Source organism: Suillus subaureus (assembly GCF_016647635.1).
Source record: "Suillus subaureus strain MN1 chromosome Unknown BJ212scaffold_229, whole genome shotgun sequence".
Lineage (NCBI taxonomy): Eukaryota > Fungi > Basidiomycota > Agaricomycetes > Boletales > Suillaceae > Suillus > Suillus subaureus.
In genome coordinates, this window is record NW_024538785.1 from 1 (window position 1) to 18,242 (window position 18,242).

The 18,242-nt window shown below is 43.0% G+C and overlaps 3 protein-coding genes across 3 annotated transcripts; 2 read left to right on the forward strand and 1 right to left on the reverse strand.

The window, feature by feature from the left end:
• Nucleotides 1-562: 562 nt before the first annotated feature.
• BJ212DRAFT_1289954 (uncharacterized protein) lies at nt 563-1,050 on the reverse strand (the record flags this gene model as incomplete). Its single annotated transcript, XM_041332080.1, has 2 exons — nt 563-841; nt 889-1,050. Coding segments are annotated over 2 exons (441 nt in total), but the record flags the coding sequence as incomplete, so codon positions are not given.
• A 5,242-nt stretch (nt 1,051-6,292) lies between these two features.
• BJ212DRAFT_1225178 (uncharacterized protein) lies at nt 6,293-6,552 on the forward strand (the record flags this gene model as incomplete). The annotated part of the gene is made up of 2 exons (XM_041329443.1): nt 6,293-6,433; nt 6,484-6,552. Coding segments are annotated over 2 exons (210 nt in total), but the record flags the coding sequence as incomplete, so codon positions are not given.
• Nucleotides 6,553-17,119: 10,567 nt separating this feature from the next.
• Nucleotides 17,120-17,537, forward strand: BJ212DRAFT_1489103 (uncharacterized protein; the record flags this gene model as incomplete). Its single annotated transcript, XM_041341398.1, has 2 exons — nt 17,120-17,426; nt 17,479-17,537. 2 exons carry the CDS (start codon nt 17,120-17,122, stop codon nt 17,535-17,537), a joined length of 366 nt encoding a protein of 121 aa, XP_041185436.1.
• Between the last annotated feature and the right edge of the window lie 705 nt (nt 17,538-18,242).

The following is an 18,242-nucleotide window of genomic DNA, read 5'->3' on the forward strand; positions in this document are numbered from 1 at the left end:
ATGTCAAGTTTCCTGCAAAACCACTTGACATCTAATAGAACAGATTCTTGCTCAATTCTGCGCTGGCTGTGTGAGATAACTGCAAATACTTGTCCCATGTAGCATGTGTTATTGAGGTCCACTTGGATGATAGAATTCAAGGCTTTGATCAGTGATGATGAAGAGGCAACATGTCAACCATCGAGTATAATATAGTTGTGAAAATTTGTGTGTGTAAGGAGATAGTTCAGGTCTGAATTTTCTGTGCTTGCATGGGTCATAATGCTGACAATGCGAGCTTGTGGGTTGGTGTTCTGGTAGTGAATGATAAGCTGGTGTTGCTGATTGTGTGATAGTCCAGATTTTGTGTGTGTGCCCAGGCAAAATTGGATGTTCACTGAGTTGGAGCCCTGTAAGTCAGTGTATATATTTTGGGATCATTAAGGCTCACTGTCAACACTTGACTGCTCAGTTTCAAGGGCAAGAGATGCTACTATACCTCAGGTGTTGCTATCTGTAGCTAACATCAGCTGAATGCAATCAATGACTGATCTGTCATTCTCATCTGCCGACTTTTCAGCTGCTAATATGTTACCAAGCTAGAGACATAACGTGAGTTTGATTCATTGACAATTTGGACAATACAGACCATCATTTGAAGCTCTTGATCCTTCTCAAATGTATGGAAGAAGCTGACCTCAAGTTCTCCTGTGCCATGGTTGTTTGTAGAGTAGCTCTTGAGTAGTTTGTTGAGCCTTTCAAACAGGAATGTCCAGAATCTGTACACTGGCCCATAATCATGCAGTTGATCAAATATATGTGTCACCAAATGGTGTGTCAGCTTCACATCTTTTGGATGAATCTGCTTGCCTTCATTAGCAAATAATTTCATGCTAAAACGAGATGTACCTTGATGAACTTAATCAAATATTCATGAAGGATGTGTTTTACTTGTGGAATATCAGCATCCTTGACGGTTTGACCAAGGATGATCTTCAATGCAGCAGCAAGATTAAGGAAATTACTTCCACTGTCCTCATGCATCTGCATGACCAGCTTTTTGCTCGCTTTCTCATCTCCCTTCTTTGCCTTACCAGTCACATTCCTTTTGATGTGATCTGCTGTCTTAATAACCAAGGGTCTTATATAAATGCTTGTAAAATATAATGACACCACAATTACACTAGGATAAGACTTCTTGCCAGTCCTCGATTAACACAGTCTACAACTTTTCTTCTTTTGTGGTAGATAATGTGTGAGTTCTTGGGAGGCTCGCTAAACCAATCTATGTGATTAATTTAGCTGGAGCTTTTGTGTTTTATCCCAACTTATAAACTTGTCTAGGATAAACCATCTAGACACTGGAACGTGGTTCCTTGTTAAGATAATTCTCTGTAGAGACAACAGTCTCAAATACAAATATGTTGACCAAAGACTGGTTGGTCAAATAGGCACAAAGTGGTGAGAAACTGGTCTCACAAATGAACAGATTGACCAAAGCTTGTGTTGGTCAATATCAGAAAACTAGGTGAGAAGCTGAGCCACTTCAGTGACAAACTCTGTATTATATGGGTCACCCAACCTACATAATATCCCATATAAGACGGGCCAGCAGACTATGGGCCGATGTTATGTATATCCTTGATGTTGATGGGTGGGCCAGGAGGGATATTATTTCCAATGGGGATGGGTGGGCCCATCTATGCCAATGTTATAAATATCCTCGATGATGGTGGATGGGCCAGAAGAAATATTATTACTGATGGAGATGGATGAGCCCATCTGGGCAATATGTAGAGTAGGATAGACATATATTATAGACAGCTGGCTGAAGAGAGATGTATGGCAGATATTATTATATAGACAGGTGGGCTGATGGGGTGGTGAAATATTTATTATATATATGTGTGGGCCAATGGGGCAGTGAAATATGTATTATATATATGGGTGGGCTGATGGGGTGGTGAAATATGTATTATATAGATGAGTGGGCCCAGATACATACCATTTAGACATATGGGCTGAGGTATTGGTATAATACCCCTATATGAGTGCATATACCTACCATTGACCATGGAAACCCAAAACTTGAAAGCCTGAATACACCATGTCTGACATTCACCAAGTACTGAAACCAGAAACCAGAAACTCAAACATCAAAACAAACTTCAAAACTCAACACTCAAAACTTATACATTTTTATGAGTTTTGAGTCTTGAATCACTGAGTACCAAGTACCAAAACCTGAAACTCAAACATTGAAATTCAAAACTCTTCACCATGCCAAGTACTGAATGCCAACACCCAAAGTTTCATGTTGGGTGGGTCCAGGTAGTTGTTATCATATACACAGGTGGGCCCAGGTAAATAGTGCAATAAACATAACTAGGCTGAGATAGTTGGATAACATACAAATCAGTGTGCTGATGTAGGCACCAGAGAATCGAGCACATGGAGTACATACCCACTATATGAGTGCATATACAGTGGCTCAAAAAACTGTCCACATGTTTTGACATTTTTCACTATATATGATATTGTGTGAGAACTCACAAATGCCTCAAGGACATGGTTATACCACATTGTAGTATGGCTTCAGGGCTTTCATTTGAGCCCTACACCGTGGGAATTGGTGGAGATATGGTGGAGATACAAGGCTCACAAAATGGTGACTCATGCGGACAGTTTTTTGAGCACATATTAAAACTATATAAATCATCATTTATGACACCATAACAATCATGCCACCATTAAATAAATTATAAAGTGGTGTCATTATGTCATTTTAAAACCATATCTAACTATACAAACCAAAAATTTCCATATGTCATGGTTATATTCACCATGAAAGCCACCCCCCCTGCTCAAAGGGATAATATCCTCTCTCTTTCCTATTCTGGCCTCTCTGCTTGTCAAATTTCCTCTAGAACTGGAGTATCCAAGTCCACTGTGGCCAAGTTCATCAAAGAAAGTCACACAGACAAGGAAAACTTCTGTGAAGGGTGTCCATCCAAGCTCACCTCTACTGATAGGAGGGCTATTATTTAACATATCACTACAGGAAAGGCTGATAATGCTGTCCAGGTCACCTATTACATCAATTCCACCATCACATTCCCTGTCTCTTCACACACTGTGAGAAACATTCTCAAGACAGCTCATCTCAGGTCAGTAACAAGGAAGAAAAGGCTCTCCTCTCTATCACACATATGCAGAGAGGACTAGCACCCTTCTTGTTTCACATATATACCTTGCCATCTGACCCAATCCTATTTATTGTGGTCTTATATGATCATATAACATGCTTCCAGTCCATGTAATCCAATTCTGATGGGCTAAGGCAAAGGTTAGTCATCTCTGTTTATGTGTGATAGAGAGGAGAGCCTTTTCTTCCTTGTTACTGACCTGAGATGAGCTGTCTTGAGAATGTTTCTCACAGTGTGTGAAGAGACAGGGAATGTGATGGTGGAATTGATGTAATAGGTGACCTGGACAGCATTATCAGCCTTTCCTGTAGTGATATGTTAAATAATAGCCCTCCTATCAGTAGAGGTGAGCTTGGATGGACACCCTTCACAGAAGTTTTCCTTGTCTGTGTGACTTTCTTTGATGAACTTGGCCACAGTGGACTTGGATACTCCAGTTCTAGAGGAAATTTGACAAGCAGAGAGGCCAGAATAGGAAAGAGAGAGGATATTATCCCTTTGAGCAGGGGGGGTGGCTTTCATGGTGAATATAACCATGACATATGGAAATTTTTGGTTTGTATAGTTAGATATGGTTTTAAAATGACATAATGACACCACTTTATAATTTATTTAATGGTGGCATGATTGTTATGGTGTCATAAATGATGATTTATATAGTTTTAATATGTGCTCAAAAAACTGTCCGCATGAGTCACCATTTTGTGAGCCTTGTATCTCCACCATATCTCCACCAATTCCCACGGTGTAGGGCTCAAATGAAAGCCCTGAAGCCATACTACAATGTGGTATAACCATGTCCTTGAGGCATTTGTGAGTTCTCACACAATATCATATATAGTGAAAAATGTCAAAACATGTGGACAGTTTTTTGAGCCACTGTACCTACCATCAACCACCAAAGCCCAAAGCCCGAAAACCTGAATACACCATGTCTGACATTCATCAATCACTGAGTACCAAAGCCCAAAAGCCCAAAAACTGAAACCCAGTGTGCAACACATCCATTTTTCATTCACCATAAATCACTGAGTCTTGAAACCTGAACACCCAAAACTCCAAACTTGAATCTCACAAAAATGTATATAACATGTAAAAAAATTATTCCATTACACAAATCACTGAGTGTCAAGTGCCAAAACCCAAAACCTGAGGCCCAAAACCCAAAACCTGAAGCCTGAAACTCGAGACTTGAAACCTGAGATGTGAAAACCAAAAACCAAAAACTGAAAACCAAACACCAAACACCAAATCTTGAAAAAATGTATATAACATGAAATTATTTTATTTTACTACACAAATCATTGAGTGTGGAGTGCCAAAACTCGAAACCCAAGGCCCAAGGCCCGAAACCCAAAGCCTGAAACTCAAGACTTGACACCTGAAATTTGAAAACCAAAAACCAAACACCAAATCTCAAAGAAATGCATATAACATGAAATTTTTGATTTCATTGCACAATTCACTGAGTGTCAAGTGCCAAAACCCAAAACCCAAGGCCCAAAACCTGAAGCCTGAAACTCGAGACTTGACACCTGAAATTTGAAAACCAAAAACCAAACACCAAATCTCAAAGAAATGCATATAACATGAAATTTTTTTATTTCATTGCACAATTCACTGAGTGTTGAGTGCTGAGCCCCAAAAGCCAAACCCCAAAACTCGAGACTTGAAACCTGAGATGTGAAAACCAAAAACTGAAAACCAAAAACCAAACACCAAATCTTGAAAAAATGCATATAACATGAATTTTTTTATTTCATTACACAATTCACTGAGTGTTGAGTGCCGAAACCTGAGACCCGAGGCCTGAAACACAAAGCCTGAAACTCGAGACTTGAAACCTGACACTCAAAAACCAAAAACTGCAAACCAAAACTCGAGACTCAATAACCAAATCTCAAAAAAATATATATAACATGAATTTTTTTTATTTCATTAGGGTCTGTACAGACAGTGAAATAAAACAGAAAAAGAAAAAGAAAAAAGAAAATTGTCGGTCATGTGACACTATCACATGACCACCTGGGAAATCCCGGGTACATATTAGATATATCAAAGTTGTTAAGGTCACATGCTCAAAGGGGTCAGATCACAAGGGCTGGCCTCAGCTCGTACACTGTGCCCCTTTCCCGAGTATGTGCCCTTAATTTCCAGGGGCTAGAACAGTTGTCCAGAGTTTCTGGGATTTGACTAGGGTGGATAATGGACGTCCGGATCTGAAACATGAGATAAATCCGACAGATGTCCAGATGTTACCTGGGCAAGTGGATAAGACTAATCTGGACGAAGTCCAGACTAGAAACTAACAGAGGATGGACTACCTTTACAGTAGAGTCGGAAATGTAGTCTGGGATGCAATCCTAAGACTCGGAATATGACAAGAGACTTATCTCGAGTCTGGAGGACACAGGAATGAGCAGGAACTAAGATGATATTCAAACTGGAGTATTTCCAAGAGTTACAGGAGGTTTATATACTGTAGGTATCATATAGGAATCAGTCAGCAAACATAAAGGCTATGTATGAAGCATATGCAATGTCTATTAGTAAGTAGGACGGATCACAAATAATGAACACCGGAAATGAAATGTATGTAACAGATCAATAATCAAAAGGGAGACATGGTTAACTGGAGTCTGGAGACAGGGGCAGTCTAAATGGGGTTGGGCACTGATATAGGGTTTGGATTCCAGAAGGGAGATAAAGATAGATCAGATCATTTGAGATCCAGATCTCGGATCTGGATATCCAGAGAAGTGGATTTAGAGTTGAGAGTCCAGAATGGCATATGACAAAAGTGTACATAGCGCTTATCAATTGACATGATGGAATCCAACATAGGATCTGCAGGATCTGGACGGTCCCTCTGCTCCCAAGGCTCTGTAGACACCCCAGAGACCACACAAACCTCCAATGCCAATGTCTCTAACCATTGGCAAGAATTTGAAGAGACTGCTTTACTTGATCATCTCACTGCTGAGCTTTCTACCTCTGGTGATGGCTTGAACTTCCCAAAGCATGTGTAGAAGAGCGCATCTGAGTATGTAAATTCAGTCCCTGCTCCCTCTGGGTCCAAGACACACTCCAACAAACTACCTGGGTCCTGCAAGAGCAAATGGAGGAACCTTAAGGGCGCATTTCTCCAAGTTCAGTTCATCAAGAGCACTTCTGGTCTTACATGGAGTGATGCAGATGGAGTAGGGGTGTCACCTGAGAACCAGAGTGTATGGAATGAACTTGTGAGGGTGAGTATGCTGTGGTCTACTTGTGATCAGTCCTGATATTTTTTTTCAAGAGCCACCCTGCAGCAAAGCCCTTTGCCAACAAAGGCTTCATTCACTTTGCCACCATTGATGAAATGATGCACAATAAGAAGGGGAAGAACAAAGCCAAAGGAGCATTTGTTCTTCACAGAAAGAAGGTGCCTGCCTCCAGCTCTTCTATGCTTCCTCCACCTGTTCCTTCATCCAGTCGCGCCATGCTTCCTGAAACTGGGAATGTGCTCAATCTTTCCTCTCTATCTACCTCTGTGGACAATATACTATTAACCACTGGTTCTCCTTCCAACAGCTCACCGGTTCCTACTCCCACCTCTCCCTACTCATTCATCACCTCTACCAACCCCTCTGTGATGACCAGTGCCAGCCATAGCAGCAATAAGCGCAAACATAGCACTCTTGGCCATGGTGCCAGTGAAACTTCTCAGAAGAAGCCATGCACTCCATCTGCTAGTGTGCAGGCCCAACAGGAGGGGAGTGCTGCGATGTCAAAGCTCATTGATGTTGTAGGAGACTTGAGCAAGACATTCACTGAAAGCTCACACATGCCCCCATTTCCACACCGCTCACCAAACCCCAATGCTACCTCTCATTTGGTGCAAGCCATTGACATTGTTCATCATGACCCAGGGTTGTCAGTAGAGGACATTCTAGACATGGTTGATCACTTCTCACATGCTGAAAATGAGGCCAGTGTGGTCGCATATGTTGCTCTGAGTGATGCTCAACTTAGGTCCATGTGGATATTGAGGAGGCTCAAGGAGCTCTGTGCCACATCCAAGTAGTGTCTATACTCCCTCAAATAATTAGATAGTTTGTAGTACACTTGCATGTCCTCCCTTGTTGTGCTCCCAAATATTGATTCATTTGATTCATTCATTGAGTACAAAGTAAACTATTGTTGACCAGGCACAGGTAGACCATGACATACGTGTTCTGCACAATAATCCTCCCACATTTCAGCAGTGATTTCCTTCTGACGTTGCTCTGCTCTTTGCTGTTCTGCTCTATCAGCAGGGCCTTCAGCCAACTCTCCAACATCACCTCCATCACCTCCAAAGACCTCCAAATCATCATTGATATCAAATACAGCTGGGTCATATCTATGAATAAAGTTATGTAATGCACAAAGCGCTGCAGGTATATGTGCTTGGACTTCCATTCCATACTCTGGGGGCAATTGTAGAATGCACCACTGGTGCTTCATGACCCCAAAAATATGTTCCATGATATTGCATAGACAAGCATGGTGATGGTTGAAGAGTTCTTTGGGAGTTTGAGGGCTACATAGGTACCTAATTAGAAAGAAATCACAGAGAGAGAGAATAAAAACTCATGAGACGTCTGCTTGCTGCCATTCCTTCAGGTGATAGCATACACCCCAGTATGGGACCAACAGAGCATCACAGGACCTGAAGCCTGTGTCTGCAAGCAGATACAGCCCTCCTGGGATCCATAGGTCATTTTGGCATGCGTTGTGCCAAAGCAATGCATCTGCAACTGATTCGTCCCACCCACAAAGTGAATAGATGAATAAGAAGTTGAAGTCGCAGATGAAGAGACAGTTTTGTGACAGGTAGCCTTTCCAGTTATGCATGGTATTGTGATCTTCATCTGCTGAGAATACCCGAATATGGGTACCATCAACAGCGCCAATACAGTTGTGAAAGAAGCAGTAGCATGGGTCATTGTATATGGTCGAAGAGACGGGTGTTTCACCAGTGGGGAACTTGACTTGGGTATCATAGAATTCAGTTTCAGAAAAAAAAACAAGCAAGTGCCTGAAGTATCTGATACAACATCAGATATCACAATAAAATGAATCATAGGAGAATTACCTTGAAATTGTATCAGGTGAATGCTGGAATCATTTGCCAAGATGGCGAGTTGAAAGTCCTGTAACACAGGTGTACAGGAATATAGTGAGCTGTTCCTCCACAGATACACCATTGCAAGAATGTGTAAAACCGTTGGTCTTGAGAACTTGCACCAATGCTTCAAACACCTCTAGGCTGACACCAAGATTATTTTTGATGTGGTCTGGGTGGCCTGTAAGGAGTTCACAGACCCATGCATAGCCTGACAATGCTGATGTGTGATATGGGATGCGGGGGGAAGGAGATAAGAATAAAAGTTGATACATGTACACTAATTGGGACACTATGCATGTTACAATAAAAACCAGGCAGTGTGTGCGTGTCTCCTCACACTGCCAGAGGTCAAATAAAACATGCTGGTAAGGATACATCATTGTTATCACTGCACTGCCAGTGCTGGTGAGAATCTAGGGTTTCCAGGTGGTCATGTGATAGTGTCACATGACTGACGATTTTCTTTTTTCTTTTTCTTTTTCTGTTTTATTTCACTGTCCGTACAGACCCTTACACAATTCACTGAGTGTTGAGTGCTGAAGCCCGAAACCAGAAACCTGGTACTACTGACTTCTGAGTGTTGGGACTCAGGACTCGGTAGTCAATATAGGCAAATGATGATGAAATAATGAAAGTTGTTATTATGCTTAACTTTCTTAATGAAGGTTGTAGTCCGAGTCAAGGTGAGTGCCTTGGTAGTCTTTCCTTGTCAATTGGTTATCATTTGACCAAGATATGAGCTAAAGAAATCCAAAACATTGGCAATAATGAAAAAATGACAAACATTGTTATGCTTAACTTCCTGTCATATGCCATCCTGGACTCTCAACTCTAAATCCACTTCTCCAGATATCCAGATCCAAGATCTGGATCTCCAATGATCTGATCTATCTTTATCTTCCTTCCAGAATCCAAACTCTATATCAGCGCCCAACCCCATTTAGACTTCCCCTGTCTCCAGACTCCGGTTAACTATGTTTCCCTTCTGATTATTGATCCGTTACATACATTTCATTTCTGATATGCATTATTGGTGATCCATCCTACTTACTAATAGACTTTGCATATGCTTCGTACATAGCCTTTGTGTTTGCTGACTGATTCCTATATGATACCTACAGTATATAGACCTCCTGTAGCTCTCAGAAATACTTCAGTTCAAATATCATCTTAGTTCCTGCTCATTCCTGTGTCCTCCAGACTTGAGCCAAGTCTCTTGTCATATTCTGAGTCTTAGGATTGCATCCTAGACTACATTTCCAACTCTACCTTAGGGTAGTCTATCCCCTGTTAGTTTCTAGTTCAGACTTTGTCTGGATTAGCCTTATCTGCTTGTCCAAGTAACATCCAGACATCTGTCAGATTTATCTCACATTTCAGATCTGGATGTCTGTTATCCACCCTAGTCAAATCCCAGAAACTCTGGACAACTGTTCTAGCCCCTGGAAATTAAGGGCACATACTCGGGAAAGGGGCACAGTGTGTGAGCTGAGGCCAAGCCCTTGTGATCCAACCCCTTTGAGCACACAACCTTAACAATAACATTCATCTAGCCTATGTCAGGGAGAAAGAATGGTAACCTGTGACAAAGGCACTCATACACTACTATTGCAACTGTCAACACTTGATGAACAATGAACAGTTTTGATTGACTGCCATGCTAAGGTCACAGATAGCATGTAAAGGGCATACACTGTAAGCCTGACTGCTATCTGACTATCATCAGTCGCCAGTGCTAGTGAGTCTTTGGTCTGGCTCAGCACGGAAATTGTAATGCAAGTGAGCTGTCAGTAATCTCAGTGAAATGATATGCAATAGTAGTAATTGTATGTGAATAAAGTAATATAAAAAATACAGGAAGCATGCTAATGTTACACCAGATAGAAGAGAAACTGAGTTCAGGCAATATGGTACAGGGTATCATTAAGCAGAAATCTGGAAAAGCAAAGGTATGAATTCTGATAAGCAAACAGACAGGCATGAGAGCATACCTTTCTAGTTTGTGATGAAGCTGGCTTTGCTTTTGAGATAAGGTAGCAGTTGTGTGGATTCTACCTACCTCATGTGACCAGCATTGTGACAAGATTGTGAATAGCTAATATCTATTGAGCAACTAAACATACAGGAAATCTGTGTTGCTATATGTTGAAGGGGATGAATAGGATCAAAACAGCATTTTCAGAATTGTGCTGTGAGCAAAAATGAGAGAGTTATTAAGTAAATACTAGAATGAAGCTGATTATTGAGTAAAGTACTGCAACTCCACTAGTTCAGTATCTGTTAAGGTCGTACTCAAGGGCTAACTGGATCCGAAGGGCTTCAGCCTCAGCTTGTGTGCTGTGCCCCTTACTTGAGTATTGCCCCTTATTTCAGGAAGGCAAGACTAACACATCTGGAGGGTCGGACGGGTAGCGTAGTGGATCCAGATGACTTCTGGATGTGGGATAAGTATCGTAAGGCTAATCCGGATGAGTCCAGACTAGAAACTAGCAGTAGTGACTGTTGTAGACTGAGGCGGATGCGGATAGACTATAGGAATCAATCCTAAGTCTCGGAGGGTGACAAGAGTAGAGATACTCAGGTCCAAAGGACAGGAATGAGCAGAACTAAGTTGATATTCAAACTGAGGTGCTACAGAGAGTTACAGGAGGTTATATACTATAGGTATCTAATGGAATGATCAATCAGCAGAGTCCAAGGCCATGTACAAAGCATATGGATAGTCTATTGGTAAGTAGAAATGGATCACAAATCATGAAACAGAAATGAAGCATAGGTAATGGATCAGGGAGCAGGACGGATATACTGATAGCCAAAATACCAGAGTTAGGGGATTACTGAAAGGGGATGAGTGCTGGTTGTGGATTCAGATGAATTGTGGACCAGACTGGATGAGTGGACAGATTGGATGATGAGATGTTGGAGGGAGATAAGATGTGGATAGGATTGGAGATAAGATGTGAATCGGATCTGAGATGAGATAAGGATTGGATCTGAGATCTGGATATGCAGATATGACAGCATCTGGCAGCACAACCTGGCAAGCTGGCAGCACACAGCACACTCAGGCTGGCAATGGGGTGATGAAAACAAGCCCACAGTATATGGACTTCAAATCTGCATCCAAAGAAAGTGAAACAATCAAAAGAATATGTCAGTAACAAGGAAAATATGAATTTCAAATTAAACACTACTCTTGGCCCTTAAGTTGCTGAAGGTAATTTGAAAAAAGGACTATCTGGTGCAGATATGTCCTGTCCAGCCTGATATCTGTGTACCTGACAACTGGTCTGCTTTGCATGCTCCGGTTGAAGTTTCATTTGAGACTACTATACAAGATTTGGAGGTATTGCAAATGAGTCAATTCTCCTACATTTACAATACATAATCTTTACTTTTGCATTACTATACATACAGCTGGCTATTCTACATCACCAAGTCAATACATACTTTTACCTTCAATGGTTCAGCATCATTCAGCACATGCTTAGGCATTTATCCTGCACAACATCACACTTGGTCAAAATCATGTGAAGTAGGTAGAATCTGCACTACTGCTACCTTAGAGCCTGGACAGCTGCATTTATTTCACAGTTTATTTCACAGTTTATTTTTTTTTGTAACAATATGTACAAACAACTGTGACAAGGTTGGCATATCACACACTGTATGACATCACACCAAGGCTCCAGCTAATGAAATTCAGTGGTTCCATATGTTGCAGATGGCAGCTGCAATGATTGCTCAACTTATTATGGGCCTTATAATCGCATATATGACTCCTTTTCTTGAAAGACAGCCCTACCATACATCAGTACTCACTGGACATGCATGGGTGCAAGAACTCATCAATGGATACCCTGACAGGATCAAAACTGAGCTTGGAATGAGGAAACATATCTTCCATGCACTTGTACATGAGCTTTGGACCTGTGGGCTATGTAACTCAAAATATATTCTGCTTGACAAGCAAGTCACTATATTTCTCTATACATGTGTGACAGGGCTTTCAAGCTGTCATGTTGCAGAACATTTTCAGCACTCCCACACAATGACACAGAAGTATGTCCATACTATTGCAAGATATTCACTGTCTCACATGCCACATCAGATATTTCAAGAAAGTCCTGCTCGCTCTGTCTTTGGCTCCCTTCTACAACAAATTTGTCTATCTACCACAGGAGGATGCACCTATTCTACCAGAAATATCTGGGAACCCAAAATTCTTTCCACACTTTGAAGGGGTGCTTGAAGCCATAGATGGTACACACATCACATATTGTTCATCTGCAGCAGAAAGGCAGCTGTCTTGAAACCAAAAAGGTTTCATCAGCCAAAACTGTCTTGTGTGCTGTTCATTTGATTTTCGGTTCCAGTATGTGCTCAGCAGTTAGGATGGATTGACCTTGGACTCGACTCTATATAATAACATCCATCTCACTGACCTATACATTCTGCAAGGAAGATACTACCTTGTGGATGCTGGGTTTAGAATATACTATTCACTTCTCATTCCATACTAAAGTGTTTGGTACCACTTGGCTGAGTGGGGATGAGCTGCAGTTCAGTGAGTGATATTTCACTTGAACTATTGATTTTCTCATGGATGGCAGGCCAAAGGATTCGAAAGAAATATACAACCTTCAGCATGCTCAGGCTCAAAACATGATTGAGCAAATATTTGGTGTTCTCAAGAGGTGGTTCATGATACTCATACATCCACCAGAATATAGCATGTCAACACAAGCCCAAATTCCCCCAGCACTTTGCACCATTCACAACTTCATCTGAATTTTCGATCCAAAGGAAATAGAAGAATTCACCATCAAGGATCTTGTGGACCTTGATCCAGGTGAGCCAAGGGGTGATCTTGCTGAAGGACTGGCGGGCTGTACTGAAAGGCAAAAGGCAACAGAGGACAGAGATTGTATTGCAGATGCTATGTGAAGGGACTATCATAGAGTGTGTTGTGCTCATCAGGACATGACAGGATGAGTACACAATACCTATACTACCTATTAAGGTTGTGTGCTCAAGGGGGTTGGATCACAAGGGCTTAGCCTCAGCTCGTACACTGTGCCCCTTTCCCAAGTATGTGCCCTTAATTTCCAGGGGCTAGAACAGTTGTCTGGAGTTTCTGGGATTTGACTAGGGTGGACAACAGACGTCTGGATGTTACTTGGACAAGCAGATAAGGCTAATCCAGACAAAGTCTGGACTAGAAACTAACAGGGGATAGACTACCCTAAGGTAGAGCTGGAGGTGTAGTCTAGGATACAATCCTAAGACTCAGAATATGACAAGAGACTTGGCTCAAGTCTGGAGGACACAGGAATGAGCAGGAACTAAGATGATATTTGAACTGAAGTATTTCTGAGAGCTACAGGAGGTCTATATACTGTAGGTATCATATAGGAATCAGTCAGCAAACACAAAGGCTATGTACGAAGCATATGCAAAGTCTATTAGTAAGTAGGATGGATCACCAATAATGCATATCAGAAATGAAATGTATGTAACGGATCAATAATCAGAAGGGAAACATAGTTAACCGGAGTCTGGAGACAGGGGAAGTCTAAATGGGGTTGGTGTTAAGAACCATGCTCAAAGGAGAGAGAGACTGACTCAGAGGGGCTTGGCCTCAGCTCGTACGCTGTGCCCCTTACCCAAGTATGTGCCCTTCATTTCAGAGGAAGTCTGATGATGGTCCAACGAAGTCCGGAGGACTTCCGGAGGCTGGCTACTCTGGTGGAGAGTGCAGGAGGACTTCCAGAGGAGCGCAGGAAACGTCCGGAGGAGTGCAGGAGAGTTCCGGAGGGATGCAGGAAATGCTCAGGAGAGTTCCCGCTGCAAGGTAATACTTCTACAGGAAAACAGGATGGATGGATAGGAGGTCCAGAGTACAGAGGGCGGAACGTCCAAAGGTACGGAGGACAGGAGGTCCGGAGGTCCAGAAGGAATAGGGGCTACATTGGACGAAGTCCGATGTAGAAGCAAATGGAGGTAGACTACCCTAAGGTAGAGTCAGAGGGACGGGAAGCGGACCTAAGTCTGGAAAGAGGGTAAGTGCCAGAAAGGCAAGACTCCAGCCTAGGGAAGCAATCCCTAGACTTGGGACAGAGACATAGGGGGCAAATCTGAAGGTCTGGAATTCCGGCCTAGGGAATCCTTCCCTAGGCCTTACAGAAAAGGACAAGACTCAGACAGACTGAAGTCCAGAAGATGATTGGGCAGATCTAAAGTGATATTCAGACTGAGGACTCTACTGTAGTTGTACAGGGGTTATATACTAGAGGCTATCTGAGAGGATCAGTAAGCAAAGGAGTAAGGCTATGTACGAGCATGCGGAAACACATTGGTAAGTAAGATGGAACATAAGTAAATGAACTCAGAGATGAAACTAGTACAAGGATCAATCAGCAAGATGGAAACAGAGATAACCGAGAACCAGAAAGGGGGAGATGCCTAAATGGGGATAGGCACAGGATCTCGGACAGAGGGTGGGAATAGGTCTGGAGATCTGGGGATCCGGAAGGCAGGACAGAAACAGGACTGAGATATGTGAGGTGGTGGATGTAGTCCGGAATCCAAGAGGAGGTAAAGTCCGGATGTCTTGCTGGACAGAATGTGCATAGGGTGGACAGGATAGGGGATCCAGGAATGAGTCGGATATGGGGTCTGGAAACAGGTCCAGAAAGCGTGGGAATATGATGGGATCTATGTCTGGCATATGGGATATGACAGTTGGGCACTGATATAGAGTTTGGATTCTGGAAGGAAGATAAAGATAGATCAGATCATTGGAGATCTGGATCTCAGATCCAGATGTCCAGAGAAGTGGATTTAGAGTTGAGGGTCTGGAATGGCATATGACAGTTATAACTCATAGTGCCCATCATGTGAGCTGCCCCAGGTGATGCCTCCAGCATGGCTTTGTGTTTCCTTGCTGTAATTCCGAGAGTCGCCCTATGATAGCAAGCAATCTCAGTTCAAAACTCTTCATTCAGTGAGAGCTAAAATTGAAATATGAGAACCAGGGTATCATGTCAATGGAAGAAGTGGAACTGCCCCAACAACTACTACTGTATGCTGGAAAGTTCCAGCAATAGAAATGACTATCTGGACCTGTAAAAATGGATTTCCTGCCAAAGATTCGAAAAGAACTAAGACAGTCCAGTGTTGAAGGTCAAACATCGTTATCAATAGATAGCGCGGACGTTCAATCATGTGCTTACATAATCACGCTCATTGTTTAGACTCCTCATACACTAAACACACCTCAGTTGGTTATACACAACTGAGGTGAGATGCATTCGTTACTTACTACTACAGACACTAACGAGCTACCTGGTTTATCTTCTATATCCAGAACTCGTGATAGGAAGATACCTACTACCTCAAGCAGCCTCTACTTGAATGAAATTCTGTGCCTTGACTTCAGTTTCACGAAACCGAAGTTTCGATGAAGATCGCGACTTGTCGCTTTCGAATTATCGTGATGCGACCAAATAAACCGAATGAATTTTTGTCTTGTAAATCATTTGCCCTTGCCGGTTGGTGATGGCAGGCCGATGCTAACGTCTCCAGTCAAGAAGTGAACCTAACCATGGGGGTGTCTGTACAGTGTAGTTTAGCTGACTGCGCACATGCCTCGACCTATTAGAGGATGAGGCTAGCAGGGAGCTCTGTCACCGTCATGACTGTGGATATCGCACTATATCTGGCTCGGTCAAGACGTCTAAGTAGCGATGCTCGTATTCAGAAAACATTATGCGTACATGCACACCTCTCTCAAGGAGTCCGAACTTTTGCAGAGGCGAGTTGCTTGTGATAGTAAGGGTAATACTAGCCAGGAACTATCCGAGAAGAAGCAAGGCACAGGCCGCCAAACTTACATCTAAGTTCTGAAGTTCTTAGTTAAGGTCGCTGCGCTCAACAAGCTGCCTATAACTATAAACATTACTGCGGTCAGTGGAGCTTGGCTGTGTGACAAGAGAGTATGGTTCAGAACAGCATATTGGTAGGTACCAGGTCCGAACATAGTCGTGTGTCGGTCAGTAAGAAATTGGTTTGGTGCCAGGTGATCTGCCGGAATGTCCCGGCACCCTTCGGATTTCGCTTCCCACATTTTTCATCCACGACGTCGAGTTTATCGCACTTCGTACTTCCTTACTCGTGCCTACAGTCTTTCTTTATACCCAGACACCACTCCCTTTTAATTGAATATTCTTATAATATGCTGTGTCAATGCATGACTCTTCAACATCCCGAGCTAATACTTGATCCACCCCAACCTATCAAATTATGCCAGCGACTCGCGATCCAGACGAAGCTGGAATGCACTTTGTCTCGCATAGTATCGGAACTGGCCGTTTTAGCAAAGATTCTGAGAACACACACTTCCTTTTCTCAAATCTCAGGGGCTAGAAAGCTAATTCACATCTATTCCAGCACACATGGTACCAATACTTAAGATTAAAGTTACGACTCGAGGTGACCGCTCAAACTTACCATCGTTGGCCGAAGGAAGATTGATTCATATAGCTATTTCATATCACTACACCCTCCGGAGTGTGCGGATAAGAACAAGCCTACCGCCCAGACTTGGCTAGAGCCTATTTCGTCATCTTACCGCAGACCGTAAGTATCAGTACTTATAAGAAAAGCTACTTATCATAAAGGGTATTGATCATAACACAGCACCCAAGCTCTTTATGGACCACGCTGAGGCTGTGGCACTTCTAGAGGCCTCTTCTTTGAGGGCATTTCTGAATGGCAGTGAATGGCCGGTTTGGGTACAAGTCTGCAGACTCCAGGTCTACGTCTGGGTACAAGTGGCGATGATCTGACGGAATTTGAAGACACCGGTGCTCCCCGATTATGGGTGACCATTCACGCCCGCCTTTCCCGCCAGTCACATCATGCCTCCACCCCCTGCCACCGCCAGGCGCTGCCTACCAACGCACAGGCCGTGGACATCACGTCCCAACTCCACTCGACCTCAGCAACTCGCGGAACCGAGCACATAGCCCCAGAGATGTCAGCGAGCATCAATATGGCACAAATGAATGAATATGCACAACGACCGAGTGAGCTTGCCGCGTCTGCAGTGAGTACCTGGATGGCTGAACTCCTATTCAGCAATCATGTTCATCGTTATTTTGTGTGCTGCTCATGTGGTTACTCTATGCACGTCCTAGCAATATAAATATTTATTATCATGTACTGCAAGCTCGCCACTCAGCGCCTGGGGAATAAGCTCTAAACATGTGTTCGTCATCGAGCATAGTGAGCGTGCCGGCCTCAGGCCTCCCCACCTATATATTCGGGGGTCTTGGTGAGCCGCATCTGCGAGTGGCTGACTCCGCTTGAATTTGCCAAGCCTATCGAGGGGTATACAGACTTTGTAACCAAAAGCAGACCTCTGCGCAGACTTGTGCCCAGACCGGCCACAACTAATATCTAGTCTCCTTCATTGTCCTTTCTGAGTTTCTCGACATAAATGAATGTCATTATGACAGTATCCATCATATGAGCCACTTCAGGTGATACTTCCAGCGTGGCTTTACGTTTCCTTCCTACAATTCCAAGAGTCGCTCTATGAAAGCGAGCGACCTCCGTTCGAGACGCATCATCCCGTGTGAGCTAAAATCCAACTCGTGTGAGAAACAGTATCAGTATTAATGAAGTAGAAGCGTACTCACAACTACCACTCTGGATTGGAGATCCCAGCGATAAGGACGACCATCTGGCCCTACAAAGAAGCGCTCCCTGCCAGAATTTTATTATGATGGCCCGGATTTCCTAGAAGGGCGCCATGTACTCACAGACTAAATAAGCTTCTCCTCGGAATGAACTCCTTCGTCTCTACTTCAGTTCCATCGTAACGAAACTTTGAAGAAGCA